Below are 18,952 nucleotides of genomic sequence, written 5' to 3'. Positions count from 1 at the left end.
ATCTAACTAATTTGATGCCCTCATCACCTTACTCTTATCAATGTTCACTTTCAACTTTCTTCCTTTACACACCCTCCCAAACTCGTCCACTAACCTTTTCAACTTTTCTTTAGAATCTCCCAACAGCACAGTATCGTCAGCAAAAAGTAACTGTATCAACTCCAATTTTGCATTTGATTTCTGTGTCCGATTTCTGACACCAGCATGACACAATACTCCCTTACTTGTGTCTGGCTTCTGACACTAGCATGGCACAATTGATACCTAAAGAGTTAAGAGCATTTATGAATGATAAAGAATCAGTTACAATTATGGTGTCAACCTTTGATACATGAATGCAGTTTAGTGTAAGGAGTATGGCAAACAGTTCAGTTTGAAGGGTTACAAAGATGTCAGTGTGAACATTAAAATGGTATAAAATACCGACAGGTTGTTAGGTAAGACACATATGCAACAGTTAGGTATCTTTATTTCGAAACGTTTCGCCTACACAGTAGGCTTCTTCAGTCGAGTACAGAAAAGTTGATAGAAGCAGAAGAGACTTGAAGACGATGTAATCAGTCCATCACCCTTAAAGTTTTGAGGTGGTCAGTCCCTCAGTCTAGAGAAGAGCATTGTTTCATAGTCTGAAACAATGCTCTTCTCTAGACTGAGGGACTGACCACCTCAAAACTTTAAGGGTGATGGACTGATTACATCGTCTTCAAGTCTCTTCTGCTTCTATCAACTTTTCTGTACTCGACTGAAGAAGCCTACTGTGTAGGCGAAACGTTTCGAAATAAAGATACCTAACTGTTGCATATGTGTCTTACCTAACAAAGATGTCAGTACCTGTTATGTGCACATGAAACATGTACAACAAGCAAGCCCTGAACAGAATGATTGGGAGCACTAAAACATGTTGTTAGTTGCAGTTGAGGATAAATTAAACATATACATATATAACATCTTTATTTACCTAGAAGATACATAGGATGATAGCTACTGTACTGTGTTACTAAGATCACTTACAAGGGTAGGATCATAGTCATGCAATGAATTTCCTGCAAATTAAGACTTAACTTTAACCTAACCTAAAAATCACATAATGCTGATAATTTCAAGGTTATTTATGTGAATGCTAAGTGTAACCTCACTGCTTCTCCTCTCTTCATATTTAGTCAACTGAATAACAATAATTATAATAATAATTTAATTTTTTTATTAACACATTAGCCGTGTCCCACAAGGCAGGGTGGCCCAAAAAAAAAAAATTTCATCATTCACTCCATCACTGTCTTCCCAGAGGCATGATTACACTACAGTTATAAAACTGCAACATTAACACACCTCCTTCAGAGTGCAGGCACTGTACTTCCCATCTCCAGGAATCAAGTCCGGCCTGCCGGTTTCCCTGAATCCCTTCATAAATGTTACTTTGCTCACACTCCAACAGCATGTCATGTCCTAAAAACCATTTGTCTCCATTTGCTCCTATCTAACATGCTCAAGCATGTTTACTGGAAGTCCAAGCCCCTCGCACACAAAACCTCCTTTACCCCCTTCTTCCAACCTTTCCTAGGCCAACCCCTACCCCGCCTTCCCTCCACTACAGATTTATACACTCTCGAAGTCATTCTATTTCGTTCCATCCTCTCTACATGTCCAAACTACAGATTCTCTGCATTATATTCACACCACATTGCCCTCAGACATGACATCTCCACTGCTGGAGGCAGTGGAGATGCTCACACCCATACAAGAGAGCTGGTATAACTATACTCTCATACATTTCCCTCTCTGCTCCCATGGACAAAGTGCTTTGTCTCCCTCCAGTCTGATATCCAATCTTCTGTTACCTAAATTTTTGGTTATCCTCATCACCTTACTCTTTTCTACATTCACTTTTAATTTCCTTCTTTTAAGTACCTTACCAAACTCATCAACCAACCTCTACAACTTCTCTTCAGAATCTCCCTAAAGCACAGTGTCATCAATAATAATAATAATAATAATAATAATAATAATAATAATAATAATAATAATCTCCATGGGGAAGTGGAAAAGAATTCTTCCTCCGTAAGCCATGTGTGTTGTAAGATGCGACTAAACTGCCGGGAGCAAGGGACTAGTAACCCCTTCTCATGTATAAATTACTAAATGTAAAAAGAAGAAAAACTTTACATTTCTTCACCCTACCCTGGTAGGAAATAGCTGTTGTGTTAAATAATAATAACAATAATTAACAACCCATAAGGGTCCTACAGTGCTACAGGGAGGGCTGTATGCAAATAGAAATGTGCAAAGGTTAGGAGTGAGTGAAGAGAGAATAGAGACTCAACTCGATGCCTACTGTGTAAGTGGAGTGTTTTGGAAATAAAGATATCCAATTGTTTCACTTGTCTTACTCATCTATTCACCAGTACATGTATGTACTGAATACCATTATTGTAACGATAATATCTTACCGGTATCTGTCTGAGAATAAGAATATTTACACAGTGATTGCTTCAAGCAAGAAAATGATGAAAAACACACAAAGTGTAAATATTACATGCCTAAAACATATTTAACAAACTGAAGATAGAAAATGTGTTTGTGTGGTTCTTTAGAGCTATTGTTCCTTGCTCACAATCAATGATAGCAATCTCTTACAATATCTGGAAATACCTTACCCTAAATTCTAATGCCAAGAATGTTTAATGGTTTAATCAATCACTTATCCAAGGTATAATACACAAACTGGTTTTGAACTAAAATTAGAATGTGTGTCAGTCACTATACGGAGATCGAGCTGAGGAGGCAGAGTACTCGGAACAACAGCATTGTGGCTAGATTCCAGAACCTGCACTGCACGACCACCTTTTGAGGTTAAGTCTTGTGACACTAAAGGATGTGGTAGAGGTAAAGTGTCTACATTAAGGGATTCTTGTTCACTGTGCTCACTGCTACACACAACTCCCTGCTGTGAAAGCTCATGTGGAGTTAGGTATATAGCAGTTATATCTTCCTTGGAAACTGTTTTTGATACTGCCCATAGACGATCTGTTCCAGCTTTGGAAGATTGTTGAAGCTGTGCTTCTGAGCTTTGCTGAGAGATCTGTCCTCTTTTCTTGCAAGATGGCCGTGCTGTCCTCTGATGAGTGAGTACGTTATCAATATAGGGCATGAGACCAGGTGGCACAGGGGTGCCTGATGGCTCAACTTTTGGCAGAGTTGTGAAACCATGAGTGACATGGTGGGCTCGTACCTGCAGTAATACAATAATGATTATTTTAAAATGTAGCACAAACTTGTAACAATGATCCAAATAAATTATGCTGTGCAATGATAAAATGAACAGAAATTCATGATTCATAAAATAACATTTGTATTTTGAATTATATAATTCATAAGAAAATACAGCCTCTCCTCACTTAGTGATGTACTCGTTTACCAACAATTTAGACTTACAATGGGCTCTCTGACCAGTACGCATTCCTAAATAATGTATAATAGACCTGATTTCCATTATTCTGTTAATTACAATATACGTACAGTACACTACTGTATAAGCATTTAAAAATATACTAAAAATGTTTTAAAGGATGCAAAGGTGACATTAAAACAATATCAAAGATGGTTGACACAAACCCACTACCATTATAGTATGCTCCTTGCATAGTGATGAATTCGTTTACCAATGTGGTCTTAGGAGCGGGACTCCATCGTTTAATGAGGAGAGGCTATAGTATAACAAAACCTGACAATATTACTCTATCTTAAATACTAATGGAAGATGTAACCTGCATGACTGCTGCAACACAGTATGTACAACAGCCAGCATGAATGCTGAAACACAGCTGGTCAAGCATGTCAAAAAATTAGAGAAAGTGTAAAGGTCTGCAACAAGGCTAGCTCCAGAGCTAAGGGAAATGTCCTACAAAGAAATGTTAAGGGAAATCAGCCTGATGGCACTGGAGGACAGGAGGGTTAGGGGAGACATGATAACAACATACAAAATACTACGAGGAATAGATAAGGTGGACAGAGACATGATGTTCCAGAGAGGGGACACAGACACAAGGGGTCACAATTGGAATATGAAGACTCAGATGAGTCAAAAGGATGTTAGGAAGTATTTCTTCAGTCATAGAGTTGTCAGGAAGTGGAAAAGTCTGGCAAGTGATGTAGTGGAGGCAGGAACCATACATAGTTTCAAGACGAGGTATGATAAAGCTCATGGAGCAGGGAGAGAGACAGAGGATCTAGTAGCAACCAGTGAAGAGGCAGGGCCAGGAGCTGAGTCTTGACTTCTGTAACCACAATTAGGCGAGTACAGTACCACAACCTGCATGACTGCTGCAACACATTACTACAGCCTGGAGTATACCTGGAGGGGGGTTTGGGAATCAGTGCCCCTGCAGACTGGACCATGACTATGCCTTGATGTAGATCAGGGCCTGATCAACCAGGCTGTTACTGCTGGGTGCAGGTAAACCAATGTACAAATCACAGTTCAGTTGGTCAGGTACTGACTTTAGATGCCTGTACAGCTCCTTTTTGAAGACAGCCAAGGGTCTATTGGTAATCCATCTTATGTATGCTGGGAGGTAGATGAACAGTCTTGGGCTCCTGACACTTACTGTGTTGTCTCTTAGTGTACCCGTGGTGCCCCTTGCTTTTCATTGGGGAGATGATGTATCACATGCCAAGTCTTTCGGTTTTGTAGGGAGTGATTTTTGTTTGCAGATTTGGGACTAGTCCCTCATGGATTCTGCAAGTGTATATTATCATGTATCTTTCTTGCTTGTGTTCCAGGGAGCACAAATCAAGGGACTTCAACTGTTCCCAGTAATTTTGGTACTTTATCATACTTTCATGTGCCATGAAATCTCTTTATATATTCTCAAGGTCTGCAGTTTCACCTGCCTTGAAAGGGGCTGTTAGTGTACAGCAATATTCCAGTGTAGAGAGAACAAGCGATTTGATGAGAGTCATCATGGACTTCGCATCAATAGTTTTGAAGGTTCTCATTATCCATCCTATCATTTTCCTAGCAGATGGGGTAGATACATTGTTGTGATCTTTGAAAGTGAGATTTGAAAGTAAGATTCTTCACATTAGTTTTTCAATCTGTTTTGTAATTGGAATTTGTTTTATACTCTGATACAGTTTTTATTTCCTCAAGTTTTCCATAGTGGAGTAATTGAAATGGATTAATTGGATTTCCATTATTTCTTATGGGGAAAATTAATTTGGTTCAAAGCTAAATCGGTTAAAGCCTAGCTCTCTGGAATGGATTAAAGGCGTTAACTGAGGGTCCACTATATAGACATATAGATACTAAAACTGATTAAGTTAAGTGAACTACATAAGTGACTAATACTGTATACTTAGTGAGACAGCTAAATGAGTATAATTATAGTACCATTATTATAGTACCACTATTATGGTACCATTATTATAATACCATTATTATAGTATGTACACTATTATAGTACCACCACTTGCGGCTCGTCCATAGGAGCTGCAGAGCTGCAGTCCCCCAAGATGCTCAATGCCAGACGTATGACTTCATCAACCTTACGCTAAAATAATTTGCATCTGACAAATATATTACAGGAAAAATCTGTTGTATATTGTTTCCAATGTATTTATAAGCGAATTTTTATTTTTTTTGTTGAAACGAGATCAAAAATTATTAAAAGTAAGTCTGAATCGGTATGAGAGTATAGGTATTACTGGCGTTACTAGCTGCCACTGAGTACCACTATTATAGAACCACTATTATAGTACCACTATTACAGTACCACTATTACAGTACCATTATTATAGGACCATTATAGTACCATTATTATAGTACCATTGTGCTACAGTAAAACATCAGTAGTATTATTCCAGTATATTCCCAGCAAAGAGTTTACCTTTGTTAATGACTGATGTATTTCTATCTTATTATATTATATTATTATAACACATGTCATAGATTAACAGATTACTATATTAGGTGTAACCCTCTCCTTCAAGCATACTTCTTTCTTGTTACTGCTATGACTGTGAGAAAAGTGTGCAACTTACCTCACTTTGACCGATGCCAGTGAAGCTACAGTAACCACACTTGTAGGGTTTATATCCAAAATGACTGTACAGATGTCTTCTTATTGATGGGGTGTGTTTCTGAAGAAACTTGAGACAAATTGGACATTGGAAGGAAGGTTGTCTCTGTGATGTGCTAATGACTGTACTGGGAGCACTTTCAGTGGGAGAACTTACATTGTGAACACTGGTCGCTGCTGCTTTGATGGATGAAGTCAGTTCCTCAGCTCTACTGTTGCTTGATAATGCTGAGAAGTTCACTGTTGACTCAAGTGAATTATTAACTGTGTTTGAAAGTATTTCACTGCTTGAAACTAAAGAACTACTTTGCTTACTATCATCTTCAGCATTTTTTGTCAAAGATTTATTGTTACTGACATGTCCTGCACTGCCATTAACACCAGCAATCTCTGGTGAAAGCTTCAGAATTACACATGGACTATTGGGGTGACAGAAAGTGCTGTGAACACGTATCTTGCTTTTTTCAATGGATCTATATGAGCAATAACCACATTTAAAAGGTTTGATATTAAAGTGTTTCTTGGCATGCTTGTAAAATGCTCGGTAAGTTGTTACAACACCACATTCTTGACACTTTACTTTCCCACCTTTTTTCTTCTTCATCATAAGCCGAACTTTGTGCGAAGAAAAGTAATCACTATTACTATAGTCTAGGCCGAGAAGGTCTCGTGTCATTACTCCCGGCGTGGCCGAGATGCGATTACTGAGGCATTGTATGCGAGAGTCTGTGAGAAAAGCTATGTGTGTATAAAGATTATCCTCTAACCCCTCAAGAGGTGTTGTCAATGGCTCTGCTTTAACACTTTCTTGGTTTCCCTGGTGATCAGCTTGTGGAATCTTCTGCAACACTGTGTCTCTTACTGAGGTGTTACTACCTCTGGTGCACTCTGCTTCTACCACTGCATCATTATTTCTTCTCATGCAGTCTCCAGGGTTTCCACTCTTCAGCGATAGATTAATGCCTTGCTTCTTGTTGTCACAATACTTGTAACTTACACTGAGAGACTCTTCCAACTTGCCACATGATGAAATTTTTTCCAGACACAAATTTTTATTATCTGCATCACTTACATGTAAAACAACAGCTTTCTCAGACTCATCACTAATTTTTGGTACACTAAGCTTAATATTGCAACACTCTTCAGTGTCAGAATGAGTGGAAGTTTTTAAAATTCTTTTAGACAATAATTTATTATTGTGTTGTTGTAAAATTAGTTCCTTTTGGTCACAAGTTCCAAGTCTGCTAAAATTCCTTCTATTACTTAATTTTGTACTATCTGGTTGAGGTTTCTTGCGTAGTTTAAAAGTTTTAACTTTAATAATAGGCAGACAAGCTTGAGGTAAATCTGTCTGGTTCAGTACCTGCTTTCTACCTCTGCTTATGTCTTGATTATAATTATCTTCAGAACAGGTTGTCCACATAGATGAGAGGCTCTTATTCTCTCTTAATTTGCCTTTAACACTTTTATTACTGACTTGCTCTGACTTATGGATTTCAATAGCTTCATCTGTGTGTTGCAAACTATTCTTTTCATTTGTGTTCAAAGCTGCCACATGTGTAGTTGAACATTCTGGCTCATGGACTGAGACTTTCTGGAGCTCATCTGCAAATTTCAATTTTTTTCTGGGCTGACTTTTTGAACTATTTATACTAGACATCTTAATTTTCTTTTCTTTCGTCCTTTTGTTCTCACTTAGAGGTAGTTGCTTCCCAGGATCACTGCTGACTCTGCTCTTTGTTCTCAAGGCAATAGATGGTAAACCACTTCCTATTAAAGGCTCATTATCTCTCTTTTTAAATTCTGAATCATCATAAGTTTTGCATCTTGCTTCTGCCTCAGATGAAGTTGATTCATTTTTAGGTTTTGTTCTGGACTGCACAGGCAAAAAAGACTGATCTGTAGCAATGGGATTACCTTCATCTTTCCTCTCATCATCTAAACCTCCACTCGTCACTTTTTTTGCACGCACTTCGTAACGATATGGAACCTTAAAATTTGAGTCATTTTCAATTATTATCTTCTTGCCCTGAAATAAAAAATATATAACTATTTTAATTAGCTTTAGAATTAGCAACTTTATTTAAATTAATAAGAAAGGTGTATGTCTGAAAACATAATAATATCTACATCACAGGTCTGACTAACAGTACATCAATATCGTCACTACGCTGAACAGTTCACAAACAGGCAGAAATATTTACAAACATTATCACTCAGTCCACAGCAAGATTCAAACTGGCACACTTGGCATCAGAGTACACAGTACTTTATCCACAATGCCAAACTCCAGAGTCGGCCTGTGTGGATAAAGTACTGTATTGTGTAACCTGATGCCGAGTTTGCAGGTTCAAATCCTGCCATGGACTAAGAGATAATGATTTTGACTATATTATCAAATCGCTCCATGGGGAGGTGAAGAAGAATTCTTCCTTTGCAGGCCATATGTGTTATATGAGGCAACTAAAATGCCAGGAGCAAGGGGCTAGTAACCCCTTCTCCTGTATACATTACTAAGTGTAAAAAAAAGAAAAAATTTAATTTCTTCTTTTATTTATTTATTTATTTATTTATTTATTTATTTATAATTTGAGCACACTTACAGAGGTACAAAAAAAAAAAAATACAGATAAGAGCAGCATGCCAAAGCCACTTATACTATGCATAGCATTACGGGCTGGCTTAAAATTAACTTAAGATTAACTAAGCAATGATGAAATCAGTGAAAAACATTAATGTAAACTGATTACTATAAAGCACAAGTGAGTATTACAAAGACAGGTCATATGGATGCATGCATTGTTGTAAATTCAGTAGAATGGAGTATTCTGTTAGGTAGTGAATTTAAAAAATAATAAAGTTAGATTGGGTTTTAGGTTTAACATTTATGTGATATAATTGTGAGAAACATTTAAGATATACAATTTATAAGGTTCAGTTATTCAGTATTTATTTGGTTTTGGGTGAGTAAGTGATCTTTGAGAAGAGACTTGAATTTATAAACAGGTAGTGTTTCTTTTATATTAACAGGTAATGAATTCCAGATTTTAGGGCCTTTTATGTGCATTGAGTTTTTGCATAGCGTGAGATGGACACGAGGAATATCAAAGAGTGATCTGTGCCTTGTGTTATGGTCATGTGTTCTGTTGAGGTTGGCAAGGAGATGTTTGAGGGGAGGGTTAATATCAGAGTTGAGTGTTCTATGTATGTAATAGGTGCAGTAATAAGTATGGATGTTTTGTATGGTGAGTAGGTTGAGTGTATTGAATATTGGTGGAGTGTGCTGCCTGTAGTGAGAATTTGTTATCATTCTAACTGCAGCCTTTTGTTGGGTAATTAGTGGTCTGAGATGGTTACTTGTTGTTGAGCCCCATGCACAAATTCCATAGGTGAGATAGGGGTAAATAAGAGAGTGATATAGGGCCAGGAGGGCTGACTGTGGAGCATAGTACCGTATCTTCGATAGTATGCCTACAGTCTTGGAAATTTTCTTAGAAATTTGTTGTATATGTGTATGAAATTTGAGTCTATTATCAAGGTGGATTCCTAAGAATTTTCCCTCTGTTAGCTTTGTGATAGGTGATCCGTTTATCATTATGTTAAGAGGGACATCTGTAGCTCTGTTACCAAACTGAATGAAGTAGGTTTTGTCAATGTTTAGTGTAAGTTTGTTAGTACTCATCCAGGTAGATATTTTCTGTAATTCGGTATTTACAGTATTGGCTAGCGTGACTGGGCTCGGGTGGGAGAAGACGTATGTTGTGTCATCAGCAAATAGTGTGGGTTTGAGTAATTGAGAAGCATTTGGTAGGTCATTTATGTATAGGAGAAAGAGAAGAGGGCCAAGGACACTTCCCTGTGGGACACCAACTGTAATTGGTTGTGCAGAAGAGTTTGCCCCATTTGCGTACACATATTGGCTTCTGTTGCTGAGGTATGACTTGAGGTAGTTGAGGGAGTGCCCTCTTATACCATAGTGTGATAATTTTACGTGGAGCAAGTCATGGTCAACTGTATCAAAAGCTTTACGTAAGTCAATGAAGATCCCCAGTGGGACTTCTTTTTTCTCTATTGCAGTGTATATATGTTCTAGCATGTGTATAATAGCATCATTAGTATTTTTATTAGGCCTGAATCCAAATTGGCAGGGGTTGAGTATGTTTTGGGAGATAAGGTAGGAGTAGATTCGTTTATGAATTAATTTTTCGAAGATTTTTGAGAGAGGGTGTAAGTTGGATATTGGCCTATAGTTATTCAACTCTGTTTGGTCTCCTCCTTTGTGGATCGGGGTGACCCTTGCTATTTTGAGTACTGTAGGGAAGGTGGAGGATTCAATGGATTTGTTAAAGAGTGTTGCAATGATTGGTGATAGCACTTGTGACACTTTTTTGTATATAAAGGGTGGTAAGGTATTTAAATCTCCTGCCTTGTTTTTTAGTGCGTTGATAATAAGGGAGACTTCGTATGGGTTAGTCGGAGCTAGGAACAGTGTGTTCGGGTAGTTGCCGGTGAGGTAGTCATTTGGTGGGGTATCTGAGCTTGGGATTTTATTGGCAAGGTTTTGTCCTATAGTGGAGAAGAAATCATTGAGTCTGTTTGCTGTTTCTGTTGGTGGGAGTTGGGGTTCATCTGATTTTGCTAATTTTATTTCGCTATTTCGTGATATCTTTTTTGTTCCCAGAATTTCTGATAGGGTTTTCCAGGTCTTTTTTATATCACCTCGTAAGTTGGATAATCTGTTCTCATAATACAATTTTTTTGCCCTTCTTATCAGGCTGGTTAGGATTGACGAGTAACGTTTTGTTTGGTCTCTGGTTATGTGACCCATTCTGTACTGTTTTTCATATTGGTGTTTTGTATTTATGGATTTGAGAATGCTGGGTGTTAGCCAGGGACTGTTCAGTCTCTTAGCTGTCATCTGCTTAGTTTTTTTAGGGCAGTGCTTGTTATAGAGGTATTGAGTCTTTTTTAGAAAATTATTAATACATTCGTCAATATCTGTATTGATTTCTAGCTCAGTGTGCCAATCAATGTTTGCTAATGCTGTTGTGAAGTTATTAATGGCTGCCTCATTGTGAAGTCTGAAGGTGACTTTAGTAGTGTCTTGGGGTAATTTACCAAGAGTTGTTATGAGGAAAGTAGGGTAGTGGTCTGTGGTATTATCTGTAATTATGCCTGATTTTAAAGGGGATATGGTGTTGGTCCAGATGTGGTCAAGTAGGGAAACACTAGTCTCTGTAACTCTTGTAGGTTTTGTTACTGTTGGTAGCAACATACAGTTACTCATTGTGTTTGTGAATTCAGTAACGTGTGGGTCCTGGTCTTGCAGGAGATTTATATTGAAGTCACCTGAGAGTAGTAAGTGATCTTTGTTCATGCGTGCATCAGTTATCATACTTCCTAGGTTTTGACTAAATTGGCTAATGTTTGACTGTGGAACTCTGTAGATGTTTATCAATGTGAGAGGTTTTTGTAGGTATTTGGATTTGAATTTGGCTATTATATATTCCCCATGTTCATCTCTTGTGCAAGTATTAGTGATACATTCTAGTTGGTCTGAGTAGTATATGGCTGTGCCACCCCCTTGTTGGTCTGGCCTACAGTTGTGTATGGCTGTGTAACCAGGAATGGTATAGACATCTGTAGTATCAGGCTTTAGCCAGGTTTCAGGTTATGCTGCCTTGGTGGGAGATGGCCAGTGTGCTAAAAAAAAAAATTAAATTAACAGTTAGTAACAAATCATGAAAAATGTTGTGTACTGAAGCTGAAACTAAATGGCATCAATCCCATGCTTAATCTTTAAACTTGTAAAGAGGAACAAATTTTTTAGTTTTTACAACATTTCAGCAGTCTCCAACCACAGTTGTGAGCCCCCCCCCCCCAAAAAAAAAAAAAAAAAAAATATTCACCATCATTCATTCAATAGTTGACTTTGCCGAAGTGCAGGAACATACAGTTCGATGGGTCCCCAAACTGCAATATCCCACCTGAGTGCAAACACTGTACTGTACTCCCCACCTCCAGGACTCAACTGGTTTTCCCTAAAAACCTTCATAAATCTTATCTTGTTCACACCTCAACAGTATGTCAAACTAAAATAACATGTCTCCACTCATGTTTATCTAACATGTTAACACACACCTGCTGAATGCTCAAGCCTCTACCACATAAAACCTCTTTCACATCTTTCTTCTAACATTTCCTGGAACACCCTCAACCCCTTCCCTCTGCCCCAGATTTAAACACATTGTAAAGCTAATATTTGTGGTTCTGGGACCAGATTTTAGCTTTATTCTTTCTTGTGTTGGAACAAAGCAGTAGTCCTTACTTATGTAACATCCTAGACAATGAGATGATAAAGGATGAGTGTTTCTTATCTTCTGAAAGGTCTTTACTTCTTTCAAGAGGGCAATTAGGAAAACTGATGTCCAATCCAGGATGGTCATACTACTGACCTGGTACCTGGTGATAGTGCTGACCAGTTGTCTGATTGGACTGACTGTGTCATGTTTACTAGTAAAAAATTTCCATGAAAAATGTTATATAAATGATCTTTAGATCCTTCAGTTTGTCTGAAAAGTGAGCTGATAACTATGCAATGTCTCTGAAATGTGGCTGGACAATTTCAGATTAGCTTCCCACCTTAACCCTTTCAGGGTCCCCGGGCCCTCTCCAAGACTTGTTCTCAGGGTCTCCAAATTTAAAAAAAAAATGATTTTTTCTTATGAAAAGATAGAGAATCTTTTTCCCGATCATAATGACACCAAAAGTATGAAATTTAATGGAAAACTTACGGAATTATGCTCTCGCGAAGTTAGCGGTCTTGACAATGTTTACGCATAGGCGATTTTGCCCACTTTGAGCCCTATTTTCAGCCAATTCCAGTGTACTAGTCGACAAAAATCATAACTATTTCGCTAGAACTCCATTTCTTCTATCGAATGAGTACAAGAAACCACCCATTTACCGATTTCAACTATCCAATAAAGTGGTCAGAATTTAGCAATTTTGCCAATTTCACACAAATTTCGAAAGATGCCAATTTCCGAATAGAGTCCAGAATAAACAAGAGAGACATTCCTGGCACTAAAATAACAAGTTCTCTGTTCATTAGTCACATCCCCAAGCCCCTCTTATTTTTCTTTGGCTTTCCACTTTGAATTTTTATTCTTACAAAAAATAGATTTACTGTTATGCAGATCACTGCATTAGTGTAGAAATGGAATAAATAATATCAGCGCACTTGTGAAAGAATATCAGACTCACCAGTTGATGTGTATTGGACGCTTGGCATGATTTGTTTACGTTTGAACTTTGGTAAAAATTGAACATTTCTGCTACTTTGAGCTCAAAATGATCTCAATTTCTGTAATATGTCTTCCATTCTATACAATGAGACCAGGAAAACTAAATTACAACAATAAATACCATACAAAAATACAGTTCAAAGTTGCTGTTTTAATCCAAGAACACAAAGTTTTTTTGTTCTCATTACGCACTGTGTGCTGCAGGATTTTTTTTTATACTGCGCGCACTGACCACATAGACCCATTCTTTCATATGTAGGCCTACCAGCTTTCTCTCACTGGATTTGAGGGTGCTAGAATTTAGGCGTACTAGTACATCAAAAATCCTGGGGCGTAAGCCGTACTAGTACGGCCGAAACCCTGAAAGGGTTAAAGATGAGGCATCTGACATCCGTTTCCTGTAAGGGAAATTTTTCATGATAACCAATCCCAACAGAAGGCCACATTTGTATGGATCTTTGGTTCCCAACCCCGTACGGTAAGTGAAAATTGGCAGTGGGTGGAAGAAAGCTTTTTTCATTATCAAAGGCATCTAAAACACCTGAAAACACATTTACACTATCATATATTAAGTTCTCAGTACAGATGAGCATAAAAAAACATAAAAAAGTGAAATAAATACAGTGGTACCTCGGGATACAAATGTATTTCGTTCCAGAAGGCTGTTCGAATGCCGATACTGAACGAATTTGTTCTCATAAGGAATAATGTAAATTAGATTAATCCGTTTCAGACCCCCAAAAATACACACACACAAAAGCACTTACATAAATACATTTACATAATTGTTCGAGTTTTGAGGTGTTCGTATCCCGAGGTACCAATGTACACAATACATACAATACTTACCCTGAAGTATGGCAGTGGTTGCCCTTCTCTTACACAACTCAACTGTTATAGAAAATGGGGGGAAAGCAGTAAAAGCACCTAACATAATAAACGATGGCTCAATTAAAAATCAACAAAACATAAAACACTGACAAGAGGGTAATGAATATGTTGGGCAGTCCTGTTCTGTGTGACTGTGTAGAGTTGAACAGCTCTGATCCATTACACCCACACCCTGAGACAGATATAAGAGACCGAAATGTAGAAAAGAAGCCTTGAATTTCTTGTATAGATTCCGTCCTCTAGTGCAGTGCTTCTCAAGTTCTTTGAAGTGCTGCACCAATGACCTGTTTTTCAGTGTGCCAGGTACTGGTGTAGGGTTGCCAGGTACCAGTGTAGGGTTGCCAGGTACCAGTGTAGGGTTGCCAGGGACCAGTGTAGGGTTGCCAGGTACCAGTGTAGGGTTGCAGGAACCAGTGTAGGGTTGCCAGGGACCACTGTAGGGTTGTCAGGTACTAGTGCAGAGTTTCCAGGGACCAGTGTAGGGTTGTCAGGTACCAGTGTAGGGTTGCCAGGGACCAGTGTAGGGTTGTCAGGTATCAGTGTAGAGTTGCCAGGTACCAGTGTAGGGTTGTCAGGGATCAGTGTAGGGTTGCCAGGTACCAGTGTAGGGTTCCCAGGGACCAGTGTAGGGTTGTCAGGTACCAGTGTAGGATTGCCAGGTACCAGTGTAGGGTTGTTGGGGATCAGTGTAGGGTTGCCAGGTACCAGTGTAGGGTTGCCAGGTACCAGTGAAGGGTTGTAAGGGATCAGTGTAGGGTTGCCAGGGACCACTGTAGGGTTGCCAGGTACCAGTGTAGGGTTGTTGGGGATCAGTGTAGGGTTGCCATGGACCAGTGTAAGGTTGCCATGGGCCAGTGTAAGGTTGCCAGGGAACAGATATGACAGTTTAGATGTTCCTCCAAACAGCCTGCTTTATGTCCAAGCCCCTCGCACACAAAACCTTCTTTACCCCTTCCATCTTTTTCTAGGATGACTACCCTACCTTCCTTCCACTACATATTTATACACCCTCCAAATCATCCCATTTTGTTCCACCCTCTCTAAATGTGCAAACCACCTCAACAACACCTCCTCAGCTCTCTGGATAATACTTTTTGAAACCCTCACACCTCCTCCTAATTTCCAAGTTATGGATTCTCTGCATTATATTCACACCGCACATTGTCCTTAGACACGATATCTCCACTGCCTCTACCCTTCTCCTTGTAACAACATTCACCACACATGCTTCACACCCATAAGAGAACATTAGTACCAGTATACTCTCATACATTACCTTTTTTGCCTCCATGGATAATGTTCTTTGTTTCCACAGATACCTCAATGCATCACTCTCCCCCACCTTTTTCCCTCATCATTTCTATGGTTTACCTCGTCTTTCATAGACCCCATCTGCCAACATGTCCACTCCTAAATATCTGAACACATTCACTCTCTCCACACTTCCTCCCTCCAATCTTATCTATGTTCACTTTGAACTTCCTTTTCACACCCTCCCTAACTCATCCACTAACTTCTGCAACTTCTCTTCTGAATCTTCCAAAAGCAGTGTCATCAGCAAACAGTAACTATGCCAACACTCATTTTATATTAGATTCCACATATTTTAATTCTACCTCTCTTCCCAATATACATACAGTGGACCCCCGGATTAAGGCATCATCAGAATAAGTAATATTCAGAATAAGTAACGTTTTTGCATCAAAATATTGGCTCAGTGAACGTCACTGAACTTGGTATAAGTCATTTGTCCGGAACATGTCTGTGCAGCCAGAGCGGTCTGACACACCATTTACAGCCAGTGTGCCATTGTTTATCAGCCAGTGAGGATGATCCCACACATTCATACGATACATTTTATGTTATTCCACTCTTTATAGTGCTTGTAACTGCTAAATAAGCCACCATGGGCCCAAAGAAAGCTTCTAGTGCCAGCCCTTTGGTAAAGAGGGTGAGAAACACTATAGAATTCAAGAAGGAGATCATTGCAAAATATGAAAGTGGAGTGCGTGTTGCCGAGCTGGCCAGATTGTATAACAAACCCCATACAACCATTGCCACCATCATGGCCAAGAAAAAGGCAGTCAAGGAAGCTCTTGTTGCAAAAGGTGCAAATATACTTACAAAACAGAGATCGCAAATACTCGAAGATGTGGAGATTTTGTTGTTGGTGTGGATCAATGAGAAACAATTATCAGGGGATAGTGTTATGCAGTCAATAATATGTGAAAAGGCAAGGCAGTTGCATGATGATCTCTTAAAGAAAATGCCTGGAACTAGTGCTCACATTGGTGAATTTAAGGCCAGCAAAAGCTGGTTTGAGAAATTTAAGAATCATAGTAGCATACACAGTGTGTTAAGGCATGGTGAGGCTGCCAGTTCTGACAAAAAAGTGGCTGAAAAATAGTATGTTCAGGAATTGAAGGGGTACATAGAGGCTGAAAAATTAAAACCCCAACAAGTGTTCAGTTGTGATGAAACAGTCCTCTTTTGGAAGAAAATGCCAAAGGGGACCTACATTACTCAGGAGGAAAATGCACTCCCAGGACACAAGCCTATGAAAGACAGGCTAACTCTCATGTTTTGTAGTAATGCTAGTAGGGATTTCAAAGTGAAGCCTTTACTGGTGTATCACTCTGAAAATCCCAGAATGTTCAAGAAAAACAGTGTCATCAAGAGTAAATTGTGTGTGATGTGGAAGGCAAACAGTAAGGCATGGGTCACAAGGGACATTTTCCTTGAGTGGTTCCATGACGTGTTTGGCCCCAGCGTGAAAAAATACCTCCTGGAAAATAAATAGGAACTCAAGTGCCTCCTGGTAATGGACAATGCTCCTGCTCATCCTCCAGACTTGGAAGAGTGAATGGTGCAAGAGTTTCATTTCATCAAAGTAAAGTTCTTGCCCCCTAATACCACTCCTCTCCTCCAGCCCATGGACCAGCAGGTCATCTCAAACTTCAAAAAACTCTACTCCAAAGCAATGTTTCAAAGGTGCTTTGACATAGCCTTGGGCACTGAATTGACCCTAAGAGAGTTCTGGAAAGATCGCTTCTGTATCCTCAGTTGCATAAACCTTATAGGTAAAGCTTGGGAGGGAGTTACTTCCAGGACTTTGAAGTCTGCTTGGAGAAAATTGTGGCAAAAATGTGTACAAGAGAGGGATTTTGAAGGGTTTGGGGCTGACCTTGAGGAGCCTATGCCAGTTGTGGAATCTATTGTGGCATTGGGGAATTCCATGGGGTTGGATGTGAGTTTGGAGGATGTGGAAGAGTTGGCGGAGGACCACAATGAAGAACTAACAACTAAGGAGCTGCAAGACCTTCATCTGCAACACTAACAGACCACAGCTAAGGAAATTGCTTCAGAGGAGGAGGAAGAGAGATGGAGGAAGCTGCCTTCTTCAAAGGTTAAGGACATTTGTACAATGTGGACGAAGGTGTAAACATTTATGGATGAACATCACCCTGACACAGCTGTTGCAGGCTGTTTTGGCAACATGTACAATGACAATGTTGTGTACCATTTTAGGGAAATCTTAAAGAGACACCAGAAACAGAGCTCTACGGACAGATATTTTATGTGACAGGGGTCCAGTGACTCTCAAGCTGGTCCTAGTGGCATTAAAAACCAAAGAAGCAAAGTAACCCCAGAAAAGGACTTGGTACCTGAAATCTTTATGGAAGGGGATTCCCCTTCCAAACAATAGTACACCCCCATCCTCTTCCCTCCTCCTGTCTCATCACTCATCAATAAGTCTTCAATAAAGGTAAGTGTCATTTCAGTAATGTTTTATTCTGCATGTCTCATTGTTTTCTGTGTAGGGAAATGTACATTTCATGTAAAAAAAATTATTTTGTTTAATACTTTTGGGTGTCTGGAATGGATTAATTGGATTTCCATTTAGGTAGCAGGTTGGCAGACAGCAACCACCCAGGAAGGTACTACCATCCTGGCAAATGCATGTGAAACAGAAACCTGTAAGTGATTTACACAATGGTAGGATTGCTGGTGTCTTTTTCATCTCATAAACATGCAAGATAACAAGTATGGTGGTCCTTGACTTACAATGGAGTTTTGTTCCGATGAACCCATCATAAGTCGAAAATATTGTAAGTCAAATATGAATATATGATAAATAAATAAGTAAATAAATAACTACTGTCACTGGATAAGTAAATAAACAATTAGTTACTGTAACTAAATACCAGTATTAAAAAGTAAATAAATGAATTCAAGTTTATCCTATCCTGTACACTGAAAAAAAAAGAAAAAAAAAGTTTTACATTACAGTGGTCCCTCACTTTTCGTAGTTCTCGGCAATCGTAAATTTCGCCAATCATAGGGGTATTTTCGTATAAACATGGACTCGCTTTTCATAGGTTGACTCGCGAATAGTAGTCTGTCTGGGACGAGTACACACGGTGTGAGCCGGGGCGGCCTCCCTACCCAGCCAGTCTGGTATTGTTTACCAGTGAGTGAAGGTCCCCTCAAGTGCTCCTACGAAATATTTCATAATATTCCACTCATTTTAGTGCTTGCAAGTACTAAATAAGCTACCATGGCTCCAAAGAAAGCTCCTAGTGCCAAGCCTGTGGTAAAGAAGGTGAGAAATATGTACAGTGACAAAGTCTTGGGCCATTTTAGGGAAGTGTTAAAGAGATGCCAGAAACAGAGCTC

At 39.1% G+C, this 18,952-nt stretch overlaps 1 protein-coding gene across 1 annotated transcript in view; it reads right to left on the bottom strand.

Moving 5' to 3' along the window:
• Positions 1-938: 938 nt before the first annotated feature.
• The window catches only part of LOC128685839 (uncharacterized), a 69,409-nt gene continuing 51,395 nt past the window's right edge, over positions 939-18,952 (bottom strand). The window contains exons 10-11 of the mRNA XM_070079743.1: positions 6,040-8,106; positions 939-3,229 (exon numbers count right to left, since the gene is read on the bottom strand). Coding sequence (XP_069935844.1) covers positions 2,699-3,229; positions 6,040-8,106 — 2,598 coding nt within the window. The 3' untranslated portion in view covers positions 939-2,698. The remainder of the gene's footprint in view (positions 3,230-6,039; positions 8,107-18,952) is intronic.

This window comes from Cherax quadricarinatus, unplaced genomic scaffold, assembly GCF_038502225.1.
Source record: "Cherax quadricarinatus isolate ZL_2023a unplaced genomic scaffold, ASM3850222v1 Contig12, whole genome shotgun sequence".
Classification (NCBI taxonomy): domain Eukaryota; kingdom Metazoa; phylum Arthropoda; class Malacostraca; order Decapoda; family Parastacidae; genus Cherax; species Cherax quadricarinatus.
This window is presented reverse-complemented; position numbering and strand designations above follow the sequence as displayed.